The 25714-nt window shown below is 40.4% G+C and overlaps 3 protein-coding genes across 5 annotated transcripts; 1 reads left to right on the forward strand and 2 right to left on the reverse strand.

Annotated features, from left to right (window-relative positions):
- The first annotated feature begins 2082 nt into the window (after nucleotides 1–2082).
- On the forward strand, nucleotides 2083–8630 carry srpra (SRP receptor subunit alpha). Its single transcript, XM_006804647.3, has 15 exons — nucleotides 2083–2196; nucleotides 2317–2454; nucleotides 2775–2858; nucleotides 2978–3141; nucleotides 4008–4168; nucleotides 4258–4420; nucleotides 4736–4886; nucleotides 5002–5120; nucleotides 5209–5321; nucleotides 5401–5487; nucleotides 5928–6100; nucleotides 6192–6405; nucleotides 6592–6755; nucleotides 7098–7196; nucleotides 7348–8630. Exons 2-15 carry the CDS (start codon nucleotides 2332–2334, stop codon nucleotides 7474–7476), a joined length of 1944 nt encoding a protein of 647 aa, XP_006804710.2. The 5' UTR covers nucleotides 2083–2196; nucleotides 2317–2331; the 3' UTR covers nucleotides 7477–8630.
- A 78-nt stretch (nucleotides 8631–8708) lies between these two features.
- Nucleotides 8709–17519, reverse strand: siral1 (SIR2 antiphage like 1). Of its 2 annotated transcripts, none has more exons than XM_006804654.3 (7): nucleotides 17269–17519; nucleotides 16334–16423; nucleotides 15830–16082; nucleotides 11380–11607; nucleotides 10513–10641; nucleotides 10028–10325; nucleotides 8709–9712 (listed from the first exon to the last, which is right to left on the reverse strand). In XM_006804654.3, the coding sequence occupies exons 2-7, from the start codon at nucleotides 16414–16416 to the stop codon at nucleotides 9642–9644; spliced, it is 1062 nt and encodes a 353-aa protein (XP_006804717.1). In that variant the 5' UTR covers nucleotides 16417–16423; nucleotides 17269–17519; the 3' UTR covers nucleotides 8709–9641. The 2 variants fall into 2 exon arrangements, with proteins under 2 accessions (XP_006804717.1, XP_006804716.1); XM_006804653.3 differs by having other exon boundaries at nucleotides 16992–17518.
- A 1228-nt stretch (nucleotides 17520–18747) lies between these two features.
- On the reverse strand, nucleotides 18748–25076 carry hacl2 (2-hydroxyacyl-CoA lyase 2). Of its 2 annotated transcripts, XM_006804652.3 has the most exons (14): nucleotides 24647–25076; nucleotides 24012–24213; nucleotides 23209–23336; nucleotides 22844–23094; nucleotides 22580–22679; nucleotides 22391–22488; nucleotides 22001–22137; nucleotides 21507–21641; nucleotides 21190–21304; nucleotides 20914–21083; nucleotides 20659–20729; nucleotides 20495–20566; nucleotides 20036–20141; nucleotides 18748–19936 (listed from the first exon to the last, which is right to left on the reverse strand). In XM_006804652.3, exons 1-14 carry the CDS (start codon nucleotides 24758–24760, stop codon nucleotides 19758–19760), a joined length of 1878 nt encoding a protein of 625 aa, XP_006804715.2. In that variant the 5' UTR covers nucleotides 24761–25076; the 3' UTR covers nucleotides 18748–19757. The 2 variants fall into 2 exon arrangements, with proteins under 2 accessions (XP_006804715.2, XP_035769732.2); XM_035913839.2 differs by lacking the exon at nucleotides 20036–20141.
- Between the last annotated feature and the right edge of the window lie 638 nt (nucleotides 25077–25714).

The following is a 25714-nucleotide window of genomic DNA, read 5'->3' on the forward strand; positions in this document are numbered from 1 at the left end:
AAACAGTTTTACAAGTTTTCTTGTATATTTACAGTACAGTTTGTAGTACTACATGTATGCACGTAGGAAACATACAGACCAATCACGTGCATTGTAACTCGTCACACATGAAGCTACTCAGCCAATCATTTAGTTTCTTCAGTGCAACCCTGCGAAAACGCGCGTGTGTGCAAACAGAGAAGTCTGAGAGGAGATGAAACGCAGAAGTCCAAAGACAAAAGTAAAAGCAACAGAGAGAGAAAAGCTGTTCTTAATAATTCTTGATGTGACTGAGGATAAAGAAGATAAAGAAACTTCTCGTTCCCCTTTTTTTATGACAAAAGCTCATTTATTTTAGTTTTGAATGTAAAAGAACATTGTTCAATTTTATTATTATTCTATTATTAGAGAATTCTCGAGTTCATGGTGAAATAATAAGCATAGTTCAAAGTATTATTTAACTTAATGTTTTTTCTTTTATTTGAGAGCCTGTTGTTTGACTACATACAGACACTGATACAACTATTAGGCTACCTCAAAATATATTATATTGAATTATGTGTTACTTTGCAATAACTGAAAATATTATAAAACAATAATACTTCTGGACCTTAATTTGAGGACTTTTTCTTTAATTGGACTTAGATTAGCTTAGATTTTAATTGCCCTGTCTTCGGCTTATATTATTACTATCAAATAACACAATTATTTACCTGAAATTTTTCTTTAGGTAGTAGCTTATACTGAGTACTCAGGGAACTGTAGGGGGATTTTTGCTGGTTATTTTAACCCAGCTGTTTCCTCTTGGTGGTTTCATATTTACCTTTTTTGTTTCTCTTTTTGTCATGTGCAAGAAGAATATGAAAAAATGGTGCTGTACTTTAGACGGTCTGTACCATCAGTTGTTCATACACACACACACACACACACACACATATATATATATGTAGCAGGTATATATATGCTTGTTTTTACTACATTTTTAATAAATGGCAGGTTGGTTCATCTGCCTCCATTTCAACATATTCCTCATTCCTACTCTGTTATACGAACTCTCTGCATATTGTTCTTGACTACATCCATGAAACTTTGTGGTCTTGCGGTTTTCCTCCTGCCGGGCAGCTCTTACCTCCACTATCTCTGTATATGTCCAAACTACCTCAGCCTAGCTTTTTTCACATTGTCTCCAAAGCTTCCAGCCTGAGCTGTCCCTCTGATGAACTCATTTCTAATCCTGTCCGTCCTGGTCACGCCCAATGAAAGTTTTAACATCAACTTTTTGTCAGTACCCCCATCTCCAAACCATACATCATAGCAGGTCTCACTTCCAATTTACAAACCTTTACTATCCTCGCTTGCTGATATCCTCTTGCCACAAATCTCCACTGACACTTGTCTCCACCCATTCCACATTTCCTGCACTTTTCTTGACCTCTCTTATGCACTGTATGTTGTTTTAGATAGTTGACCCCAGGTATTAGAACTCATCTGCCTTCAGTACCTCTATTCCTACAGCTTCACAGTTACACTCGCCTCATTCTCATTTGGACATGTACTCTGTCTTGCTTCTACTGGCTTTCATTCCTCTTTGCTCCAGAGAACACCCCCCCCCCCAGATACATAAGAGATGGGTGGATCGCTGGTATTATACCAGTGCTGTTATTGGTATGGGATCGACACTAGCGTTATGTTGTTTGTAACCTCTAAGTTTAATATATAACCCACTTAATTGCTTTAGATAAATTATATTTTGGGAATGAAAAAATATATCTCAATGTGCCCTTTTTATTATTATTATTATTATTATTATTATTATTATTATTATTATTATTATTATTATTATTATTATTATTATAACATCACATTAATTAATAAATCATGTATTATTTATTCATTAATGTGTTTATTTAGTTATTTTTATAGCCTATAACACATTTAAACAACAGAAGTTGACCTAAAGAGACAGGCCCAATACAAATTATTTTTACAGGTAACAGGTAAAAATATTGGCATTGGTACTGGTAAAATAGACAGGAAAACACTACCGGTTCATTGAAATGACAACTGCGCAAGCGCAAACCTCAGCAAAAAAAAAAAAAAAAAAAGCCGGAAGTCAACATCACTTCCTAATCGTGCCTCTGACGTGTCTAAAACAGTTTTTTCACTGGTAGTGGGTTTCACTCCTGGGGCATTTATTATCAGTTTAAGTATTATCCGGTAAGAGTTCGTGTTCTGAATGGCAGGCAGGAGCCGTTAAAACGACACTGTGTATTTTTTAAACCCAGGGCTCTCTTTCGCTTTTATCCACATATCTGTCTGTGTTTTTATTTAATCCAGGTACGTGCTTAGAAGATGCTAGACTTCTTCACCATCTTCAGCAAAGGGGGGATAGTGTTGTGGTGTTTTCAGGGAGCCGGTGTCACTGAATCCTTCACGGGGCCGGTCAACGCTTTGATCCGCTCGGTGATCCTTCAGGTGAGCCTCACGGCTAGCTGCTTGTGGCTGTTGTGTTTTTATCCAGCTCTCTGTAACAAGGGGCCAGCTAATGCTAGCACTAACGGGTAGCTAATGCTAGCACTAGCTTATGGCGTAGCGATCAACTAAATAAGCTTCTTCTGGGCTGTGTGCCCCCCACCCCCCACCCCCCACCTCCCCCCCGCATACCACTCATTCATATATAAGTTTAATATTTCCTGTGCTATAGTGACGTAATTTAGGTGGTTGAAAACACACACAACGATAGCTGCAGTAGCAAAAGCTCCCGTTTACATGCTGTTGCTGGTTTTTTTTTTCAGGAGCGAAGTGGGAACAGTTCGTTTAGTCATGGGGGCTTGAGTCTTAAATACAAGCTCGACAACGAGTTTGAGTTGATTTTTGTGGTAAGTCGTTCATATAAGCATTGAATGAATTAAAAAAAAAATCAGGTGGGGATAGGTGTTTGTGTTTTATACGTGTTTATGATCATTGCCTTTTTCTCGTTTCACCTGTGCATCTCTAGGTGGGTTTTCAAAAGATCCTGACGCTGACATATGTGGACAAGTTTATAAATGACGTCCAGCTTCGCTTTAGGGATCGCTATAAGAATGAGCTGGAGCAGAAGGGAGCTTTAAAGCTGCTCAACAACAGCTTTGAGTTTGAGAATGACTTCAAGGTGCTTCTCAGGTAAAGAAACAAAGTAATTCCCGTAATAAAGACTTAGGCACAAAACAACACACAGGCCAATGTCTGTAGGTAGGCATGGAAATTGTGTATTGGTTTTATGTGCAAATAATGTTATTAGTAATATAAAGCCAATTCATTCATTGTCTTCCGGTAATCCAAATTCAGATTGTGGTGGCAGCAGGGTAAGCAGGGCATTCCAGAGATGATTCTTCCCAGCCACACTTTTCAGTTCTTGGGCGATTGCACAAGATATAAATCTCTCCAGCGGGTTCTGAATCTACCTTAGAGTCTCCTCCCATGCCCAGAAAACCACCAAAGAGAGGCACCCAGGAGACATCCTAACCAGATGCCTGAATCATCTCAGCAGCTTTTAACATGCAGGAGCAGCAGCAGCTCTACTCTGAGACCCCTGCAGATGTCACAGCTTGTCACTCTTATTTACCCTATAGGCAGGGATTATACTTTCCACAAGTCTGCTAGAGTTCGCTTGGGTCCCGCTGACACAGTTTTCATCATCAGATGGTTAACATGAGGGTCCACTTGGACGTTTGCATACTTGCCCGCGTTACTGCTGAGGCTGCACCAATCTATCGGCCCAACTTGCACTCTGTCTTTCCATCCAATTCCAAGCCAATTTCAATTTTATTTTAGCAGCAATCGAAAATCAAGTCTGTCTTGATAATGGCCAAAATATGTTTTTAAATATTTGTTTTACATGCCACATAAGAAATATGATCAAAAAGCTGTGAGATTTAATAGTTTTGTTGTATGTTTGTTATATTAACTTAGAAAAAGGGAAAGATGCATCCCTGACAGTTTCTTTTTGTTATTACCTATGTTGACATATATTAATTGTTTATCAATAGTGTGGCGGAGGAGAGCAGTAAAGCTCGAGGCCCTGCCGGGATGCGGACCTTTGAGCAATCTGGGAAATCTCAAAAAACTGTGAAGTCAATGATTGAGACAAAGGGTGGGGACAAAGGCAAGGAACAGGGTGGCAAGAAGAATAAAAATGCCAAAAAGGAAGGTAAGTGCTCTCTTTTGGTTATAAAAAGCAAACTCTAAATGGGTAAGGGTAACATGATTTCAAACTCAGTTGACTCTAATCCTTTCTAGCTCCTGCAGCTCAGCCTGCCAAAGGGGATCAAGACAAGGCCTCAGCCTCTGGCCAGAAGATGGTGGAGAATGGTAACCAGAGCCTGACTGCCGAGGAGATCTTGCAAAAGAACAAAGAGGAATTCTTCCGTAAGCACAGGCCAAGAACGTCTGAAAAACCCAGGTAAAGCAGCTGATACTTCCATTTAAAAGAGAGAGCCGGCCAAGAGCGATGTGTGTTTTAAAGACACATCTTGATGTCATTATCAATCTGTCCTGAATCCCAAGTTTATTATTTTTAATTTTTGTCTTATTATTTAAAATTCATTCATTTTTCTTTTCCCCAAAACTTATATTAAGTGTTACTTGTGTGTGTGACTGTCTGCTGTGTTGTGTTAGAGCCATGGTTTGATGATGATAATTGATTAATTTCTTTCCTCCTCTTGTGCAAAGCATGTTGAGACACTCATTTTTTTTAATTCTGATCTCGTTCTCACAGTAAGTCGCCAAAGCCTCAGAAGCCAAAGGGGAAAGAAAATCGTGTTTGGAACATCGGAGGCAAGAGCACCAGGGATCTGGACTACAGCGACAAGAATGGAAATGGTTCTCCAAATGGTGCCGAACAGAACCTGGAAGAACAATTTGATCCGGTATTTAGTGGTCTTTAATCTAACCACCTAGATCCCTAAGAGATCTGCAGTTAGATTAATGTGATTAAAATAAGTGACGAGATGCCACATACTTAGTTCCTCGTTTGTTTTTCAGGAAATGCAGCCAGCCTCCATGAAGGGAGACTTGCTGTCTGTGGAATACGAGTCCAGTGACGAAGAGGAGATAGAGGAAGAGGATGAGGAAGTGGTCATCAGAGAAACAAGCAAGCCAAGGTATGAAATATTAGTTTTAGAGTATCAGGAATAACATTCTTAATGTTGTCTAAACTATAATTTGTGCATTTCTTTCTTTTGTTTTCAGTTCCAAAAAGGGTGGAGGTTTGTTTGGGATGCTGAAGGGCCTGGTGGGCTCCAAGAGTTTAACCCGGGAGGATATGGAACCAGTGTTGGAGAAGATGAAGGACCACCTGATCGGTATGAAGTCAGCTGCAGAAGGCATGATAGCCTGGTATTCGTTGTCTGGTATTCATTTTCCTCCTTTCTGATCACACAGCAAAGAATGTAGCAGCCGACATTGCCTCCCAGCTGTGTGACTCTGTAGCCAAAAAACTGGAGGGCAAAGTCATGGGCACATTCACCAGTAAGTACACATTATATACATAGCAAAGTATTGATTTGTAATTTATAGTATGGTTTAAGGATCATGTTTATATTCCTTCTTCCACTGAGTGCACCAGTCTGCATGCTGGGAAGAGTAATAAAATTACAGTAATCCATTTTAAACATGAAGTGTATGTTAAAGCCTCTCGAACTGATAAGTAAAGTCAATTAACTGCAACTCTTGTTGTTAAAAAATAACGCTGATGATATGAATGCTGTAACAGTATGACCCCCTTGACTTGATTCACATACTTGGCCTTAACTGGCAATTCCAACTTATTCATTTCTTTTATTCATTGTAATTATGAATTGTGGTACTATGTTACTTTATGGTGTAATTATATTAAATACATTACATCTGTAAATGATGTCGTGCAGACTAGCACATATGGGTAACGCCTTGTGTGTGTGTGTGCGCAGCTGTGGCCTCAACAGTAAAGCAGGCCCTGCAAGACTCACTGGTGCAGATCCTGCAACCCAAGCGAAGAGTGGATATTCTGAGAGATGTCATGGAAGCACAGAGCCAGCGAAGACCTTTTGTCATCACATTTTGTGGTGTCAATGGAGTGGGAAAGTCCACCAACCTGGCAAAGGTGAATTGACATTGAAATATTTCTGCTTGTTGGTAATTTGAGTAATTTACCGTGTCCTTGTAAAGGTAAACTTTCCTTTGCCTTGGTCTAGATCTCCTTCTGGCTGATAGAGAATGGTTTCACTGTGCTGATCGCAGCCTGTGACACATTTCGTGCTGGTGCTGTGGAGCAACTCCGCACTCACCAGCGCCGCCTGAACTCTCTGCATCCCCCCGAGAAGCACGGTGGACGACCTGTAGTCCAGCTTTATGAGAAGGGTTATGGGAAGGATGCTGCTGGAATTGCTATGGAGGCCATTGCCTATGGTAAAAAAAATAAATCTACTGTGTTGGTAACTGAAAGGATTTAGCATTAGTAAGGGGTTGCTGGTTGATGCCACACAGCACAGTGTGTTGTACCTTAGCTGTAAAGAAGGGATGTGGCACTTTTAATATTAGCATTGCACCCATTTCAGCATCACTTGTTCACCTTTCCACTTTTGATCCCTGTAGCCCGCAACCAGGCCTTTGATGTGGTGCTGGTGGACACTGCTGGACGTATGCAGGACAACGCCCCCCTAATGACAGCGCTGGCCAAGCTTATAGCAGTCAACATGCCTGACCTAGTGCTGTTTGTTGGGGAGGCTCTGGTGGGCAACGAGGCAGTTGATCAGCTGGTAAGATCACTCAGAAAGTTGAAATATTTTTTTTGTACATATAAGAGGTAATAATTAGTTAATTTTCAATTTGAAGTAATACAACATTTAGTTCATATCTGTATGAGTCATGTGATCTGCTGCTAGAGCTTTCAGTCAGTGTCTAACGCTACTAAAAAATAACTTGGTTAGGTTAAAAACATTCTATGCATTCAATTGTCCAGCAGAGGGCAGTGCTATTGCATTAAGCTGCTGTTTTGTAACACCCCTGCCTCTAGACAGCATTAGGTTGGAGATTTACATGTGAACTCTTTCCTCAGCAGTTTGTACCTGAACAACTCTGCTTTTGTTTCATGTCCATAGGTGAAGTTTAACCAGGCTCTGGCAGACCACTCCATGTCTGACAAGCCTCGCCTCATTGATGGAATTGTTCTCACCAAGTTTGACACTATTGATGACAAGGTATTTTATTGTGATCACTTTACCATCGGGGCCATCTCATTTCTGTGATTTAGAGAATATTCGAATGCAGTTTGGTAATTAGTTTGCAGCTGCTTTCTGCCTTGTGAATAATTTGCATTATTTCTCATTCGTCATCCTTCCTTCTATACAGGTTGGTGCTGCCATCTCCATGACTTACATCACAGGCCAGCCTATTGTGTTTGTGGGCACGGGGCAGACCTACAATGACCTGCGCAGCCTCAACGCCCGTGCCGTGGTCAGCGCCCTGATGAAGGCTTAAGTTGGCCGCATGTTCTTCTGGTTTATTCATCATTGCAGAGAAGCCTTTGCCACACTGCCACAAGATGTTCCAGCCCCGCTATAGCCCACGTTTCCATGCTGCTGCCCTGCGCCCTCTGCTTTTGGAATTAAATGAATGAACTAAATGTCTCACACAGGATGTTATTCTTCCAGTAAAAGGACAAGTGTGCATTTGAAAAGACAGAACGTGTTGCATCAAAGCCAGAGGAGCCTCCCTTTGTATTATTTTTAAACATTTGGGCCAAATTTAGAAAGTACCTCAGATCAGCATGTGTTCCGAAACGGTGAAGTCTCATTCAAATGATATATTTGCTGACTGGACCTAGGCTGTGCTATCGGTTTACTGGTTTACACAGCAAAAGCTTGGAAAAGAAAAAAGCTCCCTACCTGGCATTTGTCAGTCAGATTTCTTTCATCTAAATGAGGTCGGGTAGTGCGTGTTTGCTGGATATAACATTTCAGCAGCTGCCTGTGCCTGAGGAAAGTTTAGTGACCACAGTGCCTGTCTGCCTCCTGTCTTCTCAGTTAACACTTCAACAATGTGGATACTTACCCACTAATTTCATGGCTTTGCAGGTCAGAAGAAGCAGCCCCACTAGTCTAGTGGGGAAGACAGTTTATGATTTACAATAGAGTGGGTGTGAATACCAGCACTTATCAGGTTAGATGTTTTTTTGTGTTCAACAAGAAGAAAATCACGGCATAGAAAAATCAAGGTCGACAGGGCAGTGCATCAAGATTTCCTGAACAAATTAACAGTTATGATCTAAAAGTCATCTCCCAGAGCTCCTCACCTATATAACACACAGTTAATTCATTGCCATTACAACATGAAGACTTTGATTCCCCAGTTTATAGTGGATGAAAAGCAGAAATCCATTTGTAAGTTTAGGTTTTTCTTGTTCTTACAGGTGTCCATAGATGTCAGACTACACTTCTAAGTGGTCAATTAAAGTTCTGTGGCCCTTTGACTTATTTCCCCCTCTGATTCATTCATCATTTGTAAGAGAAAATTGAAGTTTTAAACATTTTGGCCCCCCTTTAAAATGTGGTAGTGCAATATGAGAACTATAAAGAAAATTTGAGATAATTTATGAGAATGTAAACGTTTCTAAATAAAGCTGCTATATGCTATGACAGCCTCTAAAGTGGCGCTTGTTGTACTTTGTGTTAGAGATGCATGTACGAAAGGACAGATGGAATACCAAAAGCTTTATTTTGAAAATGGTGCTTATTATTATAAATACTACATCAGAAAACACATGCAAGTATTAAAAGTACAAAAAGGGGCTTTTAAAGAACTTTTTTTTTTCTTTATTTTCAGCACAAGAGTGGCAAAGAGGTTGCTACTGCCGGGAACCGCTCTGATATGAAAACATCTGAATGTACGTTTTTACGACAGTCGTTACAGTAACTCGTCCCTTTCCCCACCAAGCAGTGTGCAAATCAAGTTTTCCAGGTTGTGGGATGAGCATGACTGATTCAATCCATTCACACAAGACTTAAAATCGAGAGAAGGGGTTGTGCGTTAAGCTCAATGCAGATTTACTGTATGTTGAAAATTCAGCATAACAGCATGTTTAACTACTGTGGATTCACATGTAGTGTTTCTGTCGAACTGAAAAGGGAACATCCCATTCAGTTACCCGGATGCTTCCCACAAAGTGGATGTTCCAGCAACATTTCAATCCAGTATAGTAGGGGATGCCAGGCAGACTTTTTTCCCTTTTAGTTAAAAACGGAATGAGAAGGGAATCTGAAAAATAATGATGTAATTAAGGTTCCCCATAGATTCCTAAATGTATTCAACAAAATCAGACTTGATCTGTGAGTAAAGCTGTGGAGGAAAATGCATCTGTCAAGAGTATGGGGTTGAAAAGAAGTGGAAGGAATTGTCTGAAAAGCTTAAAAAAAGTCAAAGAACATCTACTGAAATGATGCCACTGACAATTGTTAATACTGCCACACCAGTTTGTGGAAAAAAATACCAGTAGGTTTTTTTTTTTTTTTTTTGTAACTAAAAATCAAGACAGACTTGGATTTTCTACCAGCATACATTCAGAAAACAGTTCTGAACAGGACGTTTAGTCTGAAAATGTCTTTAGCGAGAGGCCGCAGCTCAGAGCCAAAGAGACGAGTTCAGTCTTAACCTTGAAGGAGGCTTTTCTGTGTGTTAATACCGATCTGCTGTTCCTCTCCGTTCTGTGACGGGGATCCTGCGGATACACATTGAAAAGAGACAAAGAGTAAGCAAGTCAAATTTTATTTGTATAGCACCTTTCTAGATAAAAAGATCACAAAGTGCTTCACAAAGAGCCCACATTTTTGATAGATACTGACAAAGAACATCCATGACCTAACTCAACCCTTCCCGTGTCCTCTTTCCTGTCCTTATTTCTCATCTTGTAAAAAACTGAAAGCTCTTTTATAGAGCCCCAGTGCTAAAATAAACTTTTTTTTGTAAATGTGGTGGGCCCTTTAACGCAGATCATTCAAAGGCAGGCTAATGTGTTCCAATTCATTCTGCTTACCCCAACCATTGGTGGACACGTCACGGTTGCAGATCTCATTGGCCAGCCTCTCAAAGTACTCAGGCAGGTCAGCGTACTCGTCTCCATAGGAGATGACCTTGATGCCCTTGTCAAGCATGTTGTCGCGCAGCTTCTTGAACTCTCCCACATCCTCTCGCCGCACGAGCATAAAGTGCTCGAGGTCCGACTTGTGTTTAACCGCCTCCAAGAACAGAGCCTGGAAGGTTGTGTCGTCTACTGTGCGGCCGCAGCCCAGAAAGACAAAGGATTTGGTCTCGTACAACTTCTGAATCTCACGCTGCAAAAAACACCCAGTGATAAAGCTGTATTATTTCATTCACAGGAGAACCTTTCAAATAAACTAGTGCACGTCCAGAGGAAAATTGTAAATCATTTCCAAGACTCTACCTGAGTGTTATATCCTTTATAAATGTGTACATCTTAAGCCAAAAAGGGGGCAGAAAGCAGTGAACGTTAGTGCCTACCATAACCTCAGTGTTCCTCAATACATTCTGATAGCCAGCAGGGTGCAGTACGATACCACTGGGGTTGGTGTAAACACCGTGGATATGCAGAACACTTAACCTCCGTTTCTCCTGAGCCCACTCCAGCACCTAGACACACAAGCACACACGAGTGCACACTTAACAGTCCATTGCACAAAATCCTGTTCTGGCTGGGAATGGAGCGCAATCACTGAGCAGCAGTGAGAGGATATTCGCCCTGATGGAGATGAGGCATAAATACCAGGACTGAGAGGCAAAGTAACGGGTCTCTCGGAAATCTCTGCTCACTCTGGCAAACTTGTGTTCTCTTTAAGAAACCACTCAGCTAAGTTTAAATGTGCTGGGACATAAATGATTGGACAGCTGAGAATTTGCAGAAAACTTATTTGGTACTTAAAAGAAATGTTTTGTACTAGAAAAACATGTGCTTCCTCTTCAGCCCACTTTAAAGCCAAAAATCAAATATTATTCAATGATTAAAAATGGAAGTTAAACTTCCCTCCACCTGCCTGACAGAAAGGGCTCTTTCAGGTCAAAAGCCTCGTTTATTTTTTCTCCTAAACCGGCCAACGGGGAACTTCACTGGAAGCCAGTGTCATAAATGTAACCAGAGCACAAGACAGTGCTCGGGGCAAAGTTTAAGCAAGATTTCAATTTGTCATTTATTTTGTCTGAATTTTAGGGAGTCATACCTACAAACCTTCCAAAGTGCTCGTGGTATCACATGATGTTGGGGACCTTTGCCCTCATTTGAAAAAAGAAAAAAAAAAAAAGACAAAAAACCCCAAACAGCTGACGGCATCTATTGCAGCAAGAAAGATCAATCACGTTTCAAGTAATATTTACCTTCTTCTCATCTGTCAGGTCCAAAGACTCCAGCTTGGTGCCCTGATGGGCTGCATAAATTTCCAGCAGGTTGTCGAAGTTGGTAGTGAGAACCAGTGCGCCGCTCTCCATTAACTGCAGCACTGACCGCAGTAAGTGTTTCCCTGCGTGCTCCATCTTACACTCCAAATCATCAAACACTTCGTACAGGCAGTCCTTGAAGAACGTGGACCTTACATTACCTGTTCTCTGTTTAAAAAGAAAGAAAAGGAAAAGCACGTTGTTATTAGTGGATAGTTTTTTGCCCAGTTTGGGCTTTTACTTCAAGATGTAGTAGGTATGGAGACCTGTGTCTAGTTGCAACTGCTAAATGAGCATTTTAGACCAAACTTGAGCGCACCTTACTAATGCAGCCATGTGATTCAGGCATAACAAAGGATTTAAACTTGTTGTTAAAATGCCTCTCCTTGGCACAGCCTTTCACGATAATTTAAGTGAAACTTAGGTGGCGCCGAAGAATAAGATAGCTGGAAAAAACTGTCTAAGGCACATTCACTTACTTCTTCTAGTAACTAATAGACTTCACTTAAGTCTATTTAGAGATTACAGGCTGTGACTTAAACCTCATCCTCACCTGGTGAAGCTTTTATTTTTTTAAAAAAAAGAAAAAGGTGGAGGTGGGGGAACTGGGCTGCTAAGAATAGCTAAAGGACAATTCAGAAATGCACTGACCACTGTGATCCTAGGACAAGGAAATACTCCGCGGACTCTCACAGATTACAGCTCTAATGGGCTAAACAGCAGGAGTCCTTTCCACAGGAAGAAACTCATTATCCACATCCAGCATCTACAGCCCCCATCCTGACCGCCGTGTCCTTGGCCTGTCTCTGGTCAGGACTTACGTAATAACCAACTAAACCACTCGAGACCAACTCTGTCTTGTAATTCTAATCCTATTTTTTTATAATGCACTTAGCAGCTTTACAAACAAAAACACTCACACTTTAATTTTTCAGGAGCACAGTAAGAGAGAGTTCAGTGGGGGAAAAAAAAGTATTTAACAAAATACTATGATTTGTCTTAAGAAGTCATTGCAATACAAATTGAAGATTAAACATCTCAGATTATGGTCTAAACAACTATCAAAATTACACGCTTCCCTGAATTGAGCCAAACCTGAATTGAGTCAGCACACTTGTAATTAGCCTCTTCACTGCCAAGGATTTCAGGCCTAGACAGTCTCTTTAGGTTTTAACTTTGGATTACCCCCATTACAGACCGCAGCCACCCTACAACTACACAAATCCATGAAAGTGGGTTAAACTGTCTCTGTCTTATGTTATTGGAGGTCTCTGACACTATTACACAGCTGCTGAGTTCTGTCTAAAGCACTGTACAGTAGTTGCTCTGTTAGAGCAGAGTAAAACTACAATGTACATCTACCTAGCTCTAGTGCTAGCATGTGTGCTTCTCTTCACCAAGAGAAATATTTGCACATGGGTTTTTGTGAATTAAATGCCTATAGGCATTTAACACTCATACAGACTATACATTACTGTGTGCTTGCACTGGACTTTAACTCTGCTTGAATGTGAAATCTGGGCTGTGTGGGTGGTCACATTATTCTATGCTTGTTTTTTTTCCTCAGCATGTTAGACCCGGCTGTGTCTGTGGCCAACGGGAGTGGGCTGGTGTCTGCACGACTGTGGATTGAAATAAACACGATGGATAAAGCCATAAAAGCGCTGTTTGTTCCCTTTGTTACAACAGGCTGAGGGCTGAAACAAAGCGTGTTTTATCAATGTCAAAGGTGCGATGAAACATGACTAACACAGGAGGCAAACGGTATTAAGTCTTCCATCTGCCGGCCCAGCTCCAGAGCAGACCGGTTCAATAGTAAGAGAACTGAGTCACATGTAAATCTATCAATCTAGCAAACTAATGAGTCCAGCGAGCCGTGGTTTGGTTAAAAAACAAAACAAACTAAACTAAACATTGTCAAAGGAGCTTGCAAAGAAAAGCGTCTGGACTTCTTTAAGTTACTTGAAGACGTTTCACCTCTCATCCGAGAAGCTTCTTCAGTTCTAAGGTCAAATGGTGGAGAGTCCCAGATTTAAACCTAGTGGGAGTATCCCCCCACAGAGGGACAAAAGGACCCCCTGATAATCCTCTAATCGCCTGAGTCAAGGTGTGAAACTGGGTGTGGGTCCCAATCAGCCAGAGTTTCAGGTGAGTTCATAGTGAAACCTGGCCCCACCTTATCATGCGAATTCGCAGGAATTCATGCAAATTCCTGCAAATAAGGTGGGGCCAGGTTTCACTATGCGAATTCGCAGGAATTCGCAGGAATTCGCAGGAATATGCAAAACCTGGCCCCACCTTATCATGCGAATTCGCAGTTTCACACCTTGACTCAGGCGATTAGAGGATCATCAGGGGGTCCTTTTGTCCCTCTGTGGGGGGGATACTCCCACTAGGTTTATATCTGGGACTCTCCACCATTTGACCTTAGAACTGAAGAAGCTTCTCGGATGAGAGGTGAAACGTCTTCAAGTAACTTAAAGAAGTCCAGACGCTTTTCTTTGCAAGCTCCTTTGACTACGATGACCTGGATGACTGAGAACCTTCACAGACATAAACTAAACATTGTTTTCTCACCTGCAGCCTCACACAGCCAGCGGAAAAAAATGATAGCAATGCGCTGCATTTAGACACGTGGCTCAGGATCTGACTGTAAATGTTTTGTGTTCTTCTACACATAGGACACGCTGGCGGTTACACACAAATGTCAGGTTTATACGGTTGAATAATTTAGAATAATGTGACTCTACTTTGGATAAATCCTGAGCTCCAGCTGAGTCTCAGTCCTCCTCAAACAGATGAATTCACCTTTATCTTCAGCCTCCTCTCCTTTATCTTAACTGCCACACCTTTTTCAGAGATAAACACATATAAAACATGCACTTAGACTGTGTCATTTTTGTCAGGACATCACTGCATTCTGGCAGTACCACACCTCTTCTGTGCAGTGTGTCACTGAGCCCGTGAAAGCTCGTAAGGTTACTGTTATGATTAGCTGGTCAGGTAAAGGAAATTCCTGACAGCTTGTGTAACCTTGATTGGCTCATCATAACATTTCAGGTGTTATTAACCTATGATATTTACCTTTGATGTTTTACATATCTCAAAATATTATGCTTTCATCAGTCATCACTGTAAAGGGTAAATGGACTGATTATTTTCTACTCAAAGCAATTTTGAAAGGAAAATACTTCCCACTCAACAGGTCAAGGAATATCTTGTCGCATTTTTTTAATTTGTAGCCTTGCTAGCAAAATATTTTTTACAAGGGCGACCGGTCTGGACTGCTGGAAGTTCAGTTTAACATTCAGACTATTCCTAAGAAGCAGTTGCATTATGTGCAGAATGTGGTTTGACATTGAGCTGTTAAACTAAGAAAGACTTTCAACGAAGAAAGTGTGGTTTGCTCCAAAACATAAATGGTGTGTGGAGTGTGACAGATGTGCAAGATACCCATGTTATACTGGAGATACTGGTCCATCATAAACGAGCTTGGGCCAAGAAAAGGGCAGCAGCATTTCTGAATCTTATTTATATGCTTTTATCTTTATCCTACTTTCTTTTTGTATATAACATATATAATGTTTGTATTTAGAAATGATTGTAAGCTTTGGGTTTTTTTCCCCTTTTAAACAGCATATTAGCTTGTTGCTGATACATTTGTATCCTTTACTCTCTACCTTCCGGTCACCTGTGAGATTTCCTTTATTCTAACGTGGCATATACCCCTCTAGTATTAATCCAGAAGTTTCATATATCAAGTCAAACTTCTGCTTTCATTTCTGCATTCTGACACAGAAGTTATTACTAACATTAAAAACGGGAACAAATCAAAAGTCAAATAAACAAAAACATGGCTGCACTTCCAAACTGGCACTACTTAACTAAACATTTTGAAAGTTCTGACCACTTCTGGCAGCTGCATTTGCTGTGTATAATATAAGATATTTGCATTGCTGCTCATTGCTTTCATTTTAAAGTTGAAAACTGTTCCAATAAAAGAGATCAACACATTGTTATGCATAAAGAAAATCATGTCCCTGTGATTGTGGGGTCTTTAACTCACAATACAAAGCACCTGGAGACAGTGAACATAGCTTGTTCTATTACATATGCAAATAATTTCAAAATGACTGATTAAATGTTTGCCTGTGTTGACTTTTGTGTTTTTTTTTAAAAAACAATCCACATTAAAGCTTATGTTATAGGCTATAGAGGTTTTAACCATATACAGCTAAGATCTCTTATGTCAAGCCACAGAAGCTGAAACAAAATGTCTCCAGCTGGGGAAAGCACACTAAGCTGCCAGTCTGTCTAACATGTGTTAGTGTGCATGCAACAGGAAGGTGTAGGAAAGAAAGCCGAAGAGGAAAGGCTCAAGCAGGCTTACCGGGGAAAGTTTCTGAATGAGGTCATGGGCCACATGCACCAAATTCTTGTCTTCCTGCATGTGCTTCTGGAACCGCCGATTTTCCTCTTCCTCCAGTAGGTCAAAGTCATTGGCTGCATCGAGCAAGGCCTGGATGAGGCCCTTCCAGGAGCGGAGAGCAGGGACCTGAGGAGCCACTGCGGAGCTTACCCCCGTACCAATCACCAGGACAAGCTCGGGGGCTCGCTTAGTCTTCAGACTGGGCAGCAGTTTCCTTTGGGGTAGGCAGAGATTGAGTGACGATGGTTCCCAAGATGGTGCTTCCCAAATCCTTCCGACAGCATGAAGGTTAAACAAACTATTTTCAAGCCCGCTAACATGCAGTCGGACACTAAACCCTACCTTTTATGTAGGGCCCACAAAAATTAGGAACTCAAAAAAAAAAAAAAGATTTTAATCAGCCCTGTTGATGAATTAGTTATAGTCATAGCGTGCAGCTGTCTCTAAAGCAGCATCTGAGCTTACCTGGGCTTTTTAGCATTGGAGTCTGCATCCTGAGAATCCACTGCAGGCCGCTTCTCAGTTTTCACTGCTACAACAGAGGCCATTCAGCTCCTGTAATGAAAACATGATCAATTAAGAGCCTCTGTGCAGTATGTTTAGGGAGTGACTAGTTAACCAAGCAAAACACAACAAAACAAGTCTGGGCCCTAAATGGGAGTGGTGTGTGAAGCTTTCTGAAGAATCTAATTACACCGAATCCTACCAGAGCAGTAGAAAATACCTGTCAAAAAAAGGGAGGAGGTATGTCAATCAATGTAGCCTGCCTGCCTGTAAATTACTTATTCATTTCCTCCTGCAAGCACACCTTACCTCAAACCTTCAGTAAAGCTACTGTACCTGGAAAGTAGGAGTATGACATAAGCTAGTCATTAACTAGATAACAACAACATGTAACTTGTTCTCTTTTTATAACTCCAGCTTTAATTCAAAGCTCCACCGGTTCAATATCAAACCATGAGTAATTAGTAGTAATTACTAATTAACCTATGGCAGTTCGTCATGGCAACATTAATTTCTGAAGACACAACTTCGGTGACATTACATACAATCGATTACGTGTTACGGCGTCATTTAACAGCTAATGCTACGGTACATTGTTCAGTATTGATAGCTTACTCACCTTGGTACCGGTATGGTAATGCCCACTGTTTACTTCGGTTAAAGTGGAAATCCTCTTAATGCGAACCAGGCGAAAGTCAGTCCTTTGTAAAGTGAAATAGCTCGGGAAACTGATCTGAATTCGAAGCTTTTAGGTTTTCAGTGGTGTTTAAGCCAACCCGGTAAAGTTACAGTATAGACAGTGTCTTTTACTAAACAACCTAAAAATGTAACGAACTGGCGACGTCAGTTAGCTACAGTTAAAACGTTAACTTCCTTGATGTTCTGAGCCGAGTTACCTTCTAGGTGTTTTTAAAATCCCGATTTAGCCTCCTGTTTACTTGTCATGATGATTGTAGAGCATTTAGATCCGCTATCCGATATAAACCAGTCCTTCTAGATAAAACTTATGTCGCTTAGTTTCTTCGGAGCAGCGCAAACAGCACAAACGTTACCGGCTCACAGCGCTTTTCTACACATTGTCACTCTCTTAACTTCAGCGGTACCGTTGAAGTCGCCGCCTGCTGAGAAGTGCACCGGGTCATATGATGCCTTCATGTGCTGAGCGAATGGCTCCGCAGTCTTTATTGATGCGAGGCACACAGATCAACGCATCGTTGTCGCTATCGGCTAAACGTGTCGACAAAAGCACCCAGTCTACAGAGGTGTTGAGTTGTTTTTATTATTTTTTTTAATGCAAGATAGGTGAGGCTCTACTTTGTTTCAAACCAAAGATTAGGGCAATTTCATTTTTTAAATATACTATGCTTTGATAGTTATATCGACACGGTAATGTACAAATATATTTCTGACCTCCACGGCAGCCCAGGTATAGTAACAACAGTTTTATTTAAGGAAAAAATACAACAAATGGACCTGCTTTAAAATTCAAACCCACAAAGGGGAGATTTACAAAGAGCATTTGAAAGCAGCAGATTTCTGAGCTTTTCTTCCCGTGTTACGTCCAGCTAGGCAAGACGTGTCTGTACTCTATACAGATGGTATAGAGAATCTCGAATATAAGAGTTAAACCTAAGAAATAATTTCTATTGATTTATTTATTTGTGCAGATTTTACCTTTTAGGGACAATAAAGCATGTGAATTCGTCTTTCTACTGACGTCATATATGCGTGGAAATAGATGTGTAATGTCCCGAGATGAATCAGTTTGTGTTCAGTCTCCAAGTCTTGTGATTAAACATCACCAAAATAAATAATGACGCTATCAGGTGCAACTTTACTTTTTATTACATTTTTTAAAATTAAATTTCTTTGAAATTATTCTCAGTTATAAAGACTGCGGTGTTCTTCAAAACTGACGCTAAATTCTACATTTACATTGTTTTATAACATATGCGAAACAACACGTCAGCACAGACTTTAACAATACCACTACTGCACTGCCATCTCCCGGTTGAAATACTAACTGCACCTAAAGAAGTATTTGGGGCAAAAGTCACCTGTTACGATAAGCACGATTCGAATCTTTAGCGTTTTTAAACTGGTTTGTGTTGATGTTGCGAAAATACAAAAAGTACAGATATGTTTATGCGTTGAGTAAAGGCTTTGTTGATGGGTGATGCAGAGATAATGAATGCTTGCTGTCATTACAAATGTCTGTAAACATACCACCTAAAACATCTAAATCAGTTTTATATATGTAACACTAACTTTAATTAACCCCAGAAATACACAAGGTGATGCAAGTGTTAAGTTGTGACTTTGCATAGATGCAGTGGCAGTGTTGCTAAAAAAACTAATAAAAAACTCACATTACCTCCTTTCTTAAAAATTTATTTCAGAATCAATCCAGAATTAATCCATTTTATGATTAAAATTTCAACACACAATGTGCCAAACAAGACAACAGTACATACAGGAGTGTAATAACTGACATGTGTTCACCTGGTGAGTAAATATCTTACGATAATAGTGCAATCCAAACTGTGTGCAGGCTTAGCCCATATCACTGCAAACAAGTTAGTATCAAATATTGTTTAGACATATAATCGAATCAGCAGACACGTTTTCAGTCTCTTCATGGCAATGCATTTTGAAGATACAATCAAACATTATGAAGGCATACCGTTAGTCAGTTATCAACATTCAAAAACAAAATATTTTCCCCATTCTACAAAGTGATTTCCTAAATTATAAATTATGAACTACATACAGTTCTAAGATGCCTTGTGTCCACTTAAAAAGGCTATGTGTTCATAGCAGGAGAAAAAGGCATACTGGTAGCTAATGCTCTCTCACACACGAGTGATTTCATTCACTGTTTACTTGCAAAAGTTGTAATCGGCTGTTTAACCGTCAAAAACTGAACCACAAAATTTCCAAACAAGAATAATCCCTTAACATTCCCTTTTACCCCCCTTTAAAAAATGCAGCAGCTATTCTCTGAAAATTTTAAGCACAGACTGTATCGTTGTCTAGGCTGGCAGGTAAAGGTCTAGGTTTTAAGTAAAACTTAATGCTAAATAACTCATTTTAAAACAAAGTCATGATCTGTATCACAATAGGGAGGATAACAGTCATAACTGATATATAGTGGATTTGCTATGAATTCATTGCTAGTCTGATGGAGGAAATAATAAGTGATCCAAGAGAGCTCGGCACACTAAAAGGTGATTTATCAGAGTGAATTATGGCTTTAAGTGCACTAGCAGAGATTGGATCCAGGTCACACTAAAAGAATCCTGCACAAACCTAGATACTAAGAGTCCATCAGGGTAGCCAGAGTTAAAGGATAAAGAATGCATGGTTACTGTATTACACAGATATTCTATATCGAAATAGAGCCATCTCTAAAATTGGTCTTCCCTATTAGAACATTGATAAGTGCAGCCTTGCCCTCCCGGGCATCCCTCTGAGCTTGTCTGACGATGTCATTTAACTTTTCTTCGTTTTCAGAGCCTATAAGGTAGCCCTTACCACCGTAGCCATCTGCCACGATGTGATAGTCTGCAAAAAGAAAAGAATTTACCTTTTAACATATGCCCAGACATCACTGAGTGTATTCTGCAACCAATCACAGCACGAACATGAACATTATAAATCTACCTGTATATGCAAGGCCGCATGCCACGTTGCTGCCGAGCATAGGAACCTGCTCTCTGGATATCTGACTCCAGCATGCATCATTTCCTACCAGAGCTATCACTGGTGTCTGAGGTGTGAAAAGCAGAGCATGCATTATCAAAAGACATCAGCAGAAAAATATGCACACACAAAAAAATGAATGCTTAAATAAGCTGTGGTGTCAGTGGTCCATAGCGGTCATACAGCAAGCATGAAAACATATTATGTAGTGCATCTTTCCATTGTATGACACAAGAACTGAGTCTGTGATGTTTAAGGCCTTACACACCAGTAGTTAACACTTGCATTATTTTCATTTGGTTTTGATCATTAGATCTTTCTCTAGACCACATGTGCACTGTTGCTAACTGACTACTGTTAGCTACCTTGCTTCCATAGATTACATACATGTAATCTAAATAGGATTGTGTGTGATTTTACCTTGTGTCTAGTGAATGTGTCAAACTCTGCAATACTGTATCCTAAGGAGCCATCACCATAGACTATCCACACCTGAAACAAACACAACATAGCTTTTGTTTTTAAAACGTCAATGATTTTTTAAACTGATCATCAGATGATCAGGCAAAGCTCCCCAGACATACCTCAGATTCAGGCCGGCACAGCTTTGCCCCCAAAGCAAAACCACCTCCAACTCCCAGAGTCCCAAAGGCTCCTATAGGAAAGGAATGAAGAGCAAGATTAAAACCTCATGACTGCAACTAACTCAGAATATAATTATCATCCAGCCAAAACTTGTGCACTATGGATTTTTATTTTACTTATAAAGCTCTTGGATTAAACAACCAAAATATTTCATCGTTTTAATTAAACTATTTGCTTTGTCAGCAGCATCCTACCTGGATCGAGCCAACACAGAGGTCCTCTTGGTTTCATTATGTAAGCGGCACTTCCTACAAAATCTCCTCCATCTGCAACAATGACGCTGTCCTCAGCCATCAGCTCATCCACACAATGGAGGGCTTTCAAGGGATTTAAGTGGTATTCAGTCTTCTCCTCAGCTTTAGCCCTGAAATAAAAAATAAATTAATTAAAAAAAGCAACATGTTAGCTTTCGTGATGGTTACAGATAGAAGATTTTGCAATGCATACTTTAACACAACCCCACTGCTTACCTGTTTGCAGCTTCTTTGGTCGCATTCCCTGCTTTGAGGCTCTGAGGCCATTCCTCTGGACAGCGATGGCCTTTCAGCCCTTCGGAAAGTCGCACTAAAAATGATCCAGCATCACCTGAAAATACAGCATACAGTTTTGGGGTTCTTTTTGCAGTTGTTGAATTAATGTATTTATTCTTAGGTCCAACTCTAAAGAAAACAAATCAGGAGTATGCTTATATTTATATGCACCTCAGGTACAATATTTTATGATTATCTAAAGATTTTTGACTCTTTCCTTCCTTTAAAGCTAGCATGAAATCAGGGGGCAAACATACCCTGAATTGCTATAGTTGGTTTCCAGAACATGTCTGAGTTTTTTAGCAGCTGTGTCTTGTCTCTGTTGACAGCGATGATCTTGCTGCGTCTGCTGAGAGTTCTGCCGTAACTCAGCCGGAAGTCACACACAGTGCCTGTAAACACGACTCACAAAAGTCAATATTTCTCCAGGGATCGTGGTGAGCCTGCAGCTATACACACTATGTAAAAAACACACTTTAACCTCTCTCTGTATCGCAACACATACTTCCAGAATAAATTAAATCCAGAAGGAGAAAAAAGATGCAGAAGAATTACTGAAAAATTAAAAATGCAATCAATAACACTGATCCATTGTGGAACTTTGTTAAATATTTACTCCGACATATTTTGAAACGCAGTTATCCTGCACAGTTTTCTTTAGATTATAATATTAATATTAAATAGGTTGGTCTCAAAATGTTATTTCTCTTTTTATCATTATGGAATAAAAAGGAAACAATGTTTGCCTGACCTGCCAGGACTACCACATCAGCTTCCTTCAGAGCATCTCGTCTGTTTTGTCGGATGTGGATGGGGCTGTCTTTACCCAGCAAGCCACGACACATACCCCCGAGAAAGCAGGGGATGCCCAGATCCTCCAAAGCCTTCCTGTTTAAAATAAACAAATAAATGAAATAAATAAATAAAAACATTTTTTAAAAAGCGGGAAACCATTTTGACCAGATATAACATCCAAGTAAAATAGCAAAATATAATTTCACTGATATTTGAAGACTGAAGAAAATTTTGCTTAAGGCTCACCACAGGAATAGTTGAACACATTTTAACAAACACTTCCAGTATCAACACAAAACAACAAAAAGTGGCAGAAAAATAAAAGGACACGTGACTCATCTTTTACCTGATGTTATCCACTGGTGTTGGGGGTAGTGTTGCTTGGCTACCCAGCACAATAACAGGTTTCTTGGCTCGACTCACCAGCTCTAGGCACTTTTGGATCTGTTATGCATCAAAAAAATGTTTAAAAATGCTGTCAATCTCCAATGGCCAGAGCACTTACGCATTGACGAACATTTACTACAAGACTTACCTGATTGTCTGTGGCTTGAGGGATGTGAACAGGAAGTGGAGACATATCCCTGGGCTCCCAGGCTCCAGCAAAGAGATTCATGAGGTGGTTATGAAGGTACCTTTGAAGAAGGCAGACCACAAAAATCAAATAATTCAGAACATATGAACACACTTCTGATTAGGGAAGAATAATGAGGAAAGAAATTCCCAAATTATGATATTATAAAAGATGCAAACATTATAAATAACCCAAACAGTAGCATGCAGTGCAAAAACAACATACCATGAGACAATTTTTCCCATCAGGCCTTTGGGAGGGTTCTTAACAACAAACTCCTTAGACACCAGGTGGAAGGGGTAGAGCGTGTCAATGGGGAACTCTATGAAAACAGGACCAGGCGTTCCCGACTGAGCAATGGCCAACGCCTTCTTGACCGTAGGCACAATTTCTCTGACAGTCCTGATGGAGGTGCAGAACTTACACAAAGGCTTGAAGAGAGACATCTGGTCGATATCTTGCAGTGCTCCTCTGCCCTGTTCCGCACACACAATTGATAAACACTGAAGACTGCTTTTTTTTGCCTGTCGTTTTACTCTGCATGCACATTAATATTGTGGTGGCATTAATAATATCTGAATCCACTCCACCTGGAGTAGCGTGCCAGCAGCTCCTCCAATGAGCAGCAAAGGAGATTCAGCCATCTGAGCATTCTTCACTGCTGTCACTGTGTTAGTGAGGCCTGGGCCAGCCGTCACAGCGGCTACACCAACCGTACCTGAAGCAGAAACAAGCATAACAGCTATTAACAAGTCAGAGCTATTACTAAGAGGCACCTACATTTATCTCTACCTTGTATGGTGTACATTTTTGTTCCATTGCTGTGTAGTATTGTTGCTATAAGTTGTGTTTTACTTCTGCATTAATTTATTTGAATCCCTCTATTCGTTTTGGTGCAGTAATAATGTGAATTTCTCAACTGGGGGGTAATGGGGTGTAACAACATCTGAACAGAGACCAAAATTGTGAAAAAAAAAAACCATTTTCTGATAGCCATGGGGATCTGATACTGTCCAGCTAATGCAAACTAGGACAGTAAGACCCATAATGTTGAAAGACACTTTGTTCATGATCAAATCAAAATCAAGTGATCAGGTCAGGTTTTTAGCAGGTTTTAAATTATTATTCATGGCACCTTAATAATATCTAAACCAAGCCATTGTTTCAAGGAAGTGTTAACTCATTTTAGCCACTAAGAATGCTGTTAGATGCACCTTTGCTTGATAAATCATAATGTCTGCAGGGGGTGGAACGCCTGCTGTTAAGACAAACCCTGACAAGACTTCAACGCCCACATGTTTTGTTTAGAATAAGGTGTGCGAACACAATGTGTGCGCACATAAGAATGAGTCGTATCACTGGAGATGCATTTACACGCAATCTAAACCTGCACCTGAAAGTCTTGCCACAGCATCAGCAGCGAAGACTGCAGTGGCCTCGTGCCTAGTGTCCACGATCCGGATCCCCATCTTCTCGCAAGCCACCAGGATAGGTGAAATATGCCCACCGACAAGAGTGAAAATGTACTTGACCCCATGGGCGTGGAGGACCTCTGCCACAATGTCGCCACCGTGCTTGGAGCTCTTTGTGTCAGTCTGGAATAAGTAAAGAGGGACAGAATTAGGTTACTGCAGACAAGATCGTGGCTGTTTTAACCACATAAAGAATCGTGCAAACTAAAATAAAACCGCTGTCTAATATAAAGAGCTGACTGTGCTCTGTAAGGCCACCTGTCACACTCCTTTTCATCCCACTGTCGTTTCCTATTATGCAACAACCGCATATTGTTCAGGGCTGCAGTGTTGATGTGGAGCCGCGGGGATCTGATAACCTTTGTGCTGGAAAACCACAAGGCTGGTCAAAGTTTACGTGAATAGAGTCCAGCTTACGCTTCAACACTGACTGCCTGTAGAAGACTTTTTTGTTTAAGTGGCCACAGATTATGCAATGACTGAAAACAGAGTGCATAACGAAGGATAGCACAGAAAAGCACACAAATTACGGTGTTGACTTTTTTAAAATACCTACCTTGTGGAACAATTGGTAGAGTATGCCAAGTTTGTAGGCTGCAAACAGTAGCCCACCCAGCACCAGGCTTGTAAAGGATCCGAGAACAATGCCGACGACTCCAAAGGGCTCCATGCTAGAATGCGGAAGCAAATCCCAATTTCTGAAAAGACACTACGGTAAATAGGCTAAACTTATTATATCGAAATCTACGGAGCTACCGGTTCAGCAGCTCACAGGTTCAAGCTAGGCTAATAAACTATGGAGCTTCTTCTACAACTGCTATACACCCATTTCAAAGGCGTACACGTGCAACTACATTCACTCAGAAGTAATAAAATTTAAAGTTACTCCGAGGCTCTGAAGGACATTTGGTTGTCTACAACTTGAAACGACCAGGTACCCTTACTTTACCCCTGCGCCGACACAGAAAGAAATGTGACAGTTGATGGTAAAGCCGCCTGTAAAGGATATACGGTACTTCCGTTTAGTAATTTTCAAAATATATGACTGCTGCTAAAGTTCACAGCATTTATTTATGGGGTATACACGGGGATTTTCTTTTCCAGTTGTTATTATTTTTCTGTAGCCATGAACGCAATAAAAGTTACACTTGTGTCTTCATTAGTTGCTGTGTATTTAATCGTATGCTCACATGTAAGTCAAACATTGTACCTTTATTGTCAAGGTACAGATTTATTTCCGTCTTTAGTGAATGTGAGGGCGCTGTTCAAGCCAAGGACGGTCTCTAGTTCAGGTGTGTCAAACGTGAGACAGATAAATAAACAAATGACAGAAAAAATCTTGTTTTTCTTTTTTTTAACTCTCTGCTATAGAATTCCATTTTTACAGCGGGTTCACAGTGAAAAGACAAAAAAGTATAATTTTAGCCATTTAATTATTTGTGTTGACAGATTTCTTTCATCGGCTATAATGTATCATGTCGAAAAGCTGAGACATACTGTTGAAATTGCACTTCTCGGGGATTTTAAATGTGTAGTTAAACTTCTATACAACGACAGAAAGGGGATTTTCACTGATCCAGCCCATTTAAGATCCAAGTGTGCTGCATGAGCCACAACATGAAAT

This window comes from Neolamprologus brichardi, chromosome 14 (assembly GCF_056152115.1).
Source record: "Neolamprologus brichardi isolate AB-2024 chromosome 14, ASM5615211v1, whole genome shotgun sequence".
Lineage (NCBI taxonomy): Eukaryota > Metazoa > Chordata > Actinopteri > Cichliformes > Cichlidae > Neolamprologus > Neolamprologus brichardi.

Coding starts and splice junctions, on each gene's coding strand:
- hacl2 (XM_006804652.3), bottom strand. CDS start 24,760: ATGGAGCCCTTTGGAGTCGTCGGCATTGTTCTCGGATCCTTTACAAGC. Junction 22,138..22,390: donor ACACCAGTGGATAACATCAG/GTAAAAGATGAG, acceptor TATTTTAAACAG/GAAGGCTTTGGAGGATCTGG. Junction 20,730..20,913: donor TCTGTGTTGGCTCGATCCAG/GTAGGATGCTGC, acceptor CCTTTCCTATAG/GAGCCTTTGGGACTCTGGGA.
- srpra (XM_006804647.3), top strand. CDS start 2,332: ATGCTAGACTTCTTCACCATCTTCAGCAAAGGGGGGATAGTGTTGTGG. Junction 2,859..2,977: donor AGTTTGAGTTGATTTTTGTG/GTAAGTCGTTCA, acceptor GTGCATCTCTAG/GTGGGTTTTCAAAAGATCCT. Junction 5,121..5,208: donor AGAGAAACAAGCAAGCCAAG/GTATGAAATATT, acceptor TTTTGTTTTCAG/TTCCAAAAAGGGTGGAGGTT.
- siral1 (XM_006804654.3), bottom strand. CDS start 16,416: ATGGCCTCTGTTGTAGCAGTGAAAACTGAGAAGCGGCCTGCAGTGGAT. Junction 10,326..10,512: donor TGAGGAACACTGAGGTTATG/GTAGGCACTAAC, acceptor TGTTTTTTGCAG/CGTGAGATTCAGAAGTTGTA. Junction 9,713..10,027: donor CGTGTCCACCAATGGTTGGG/GTAAGCAGAATG, acceptor GTGTATCCGCAG/GATCCCCGTCACAGAACGGA.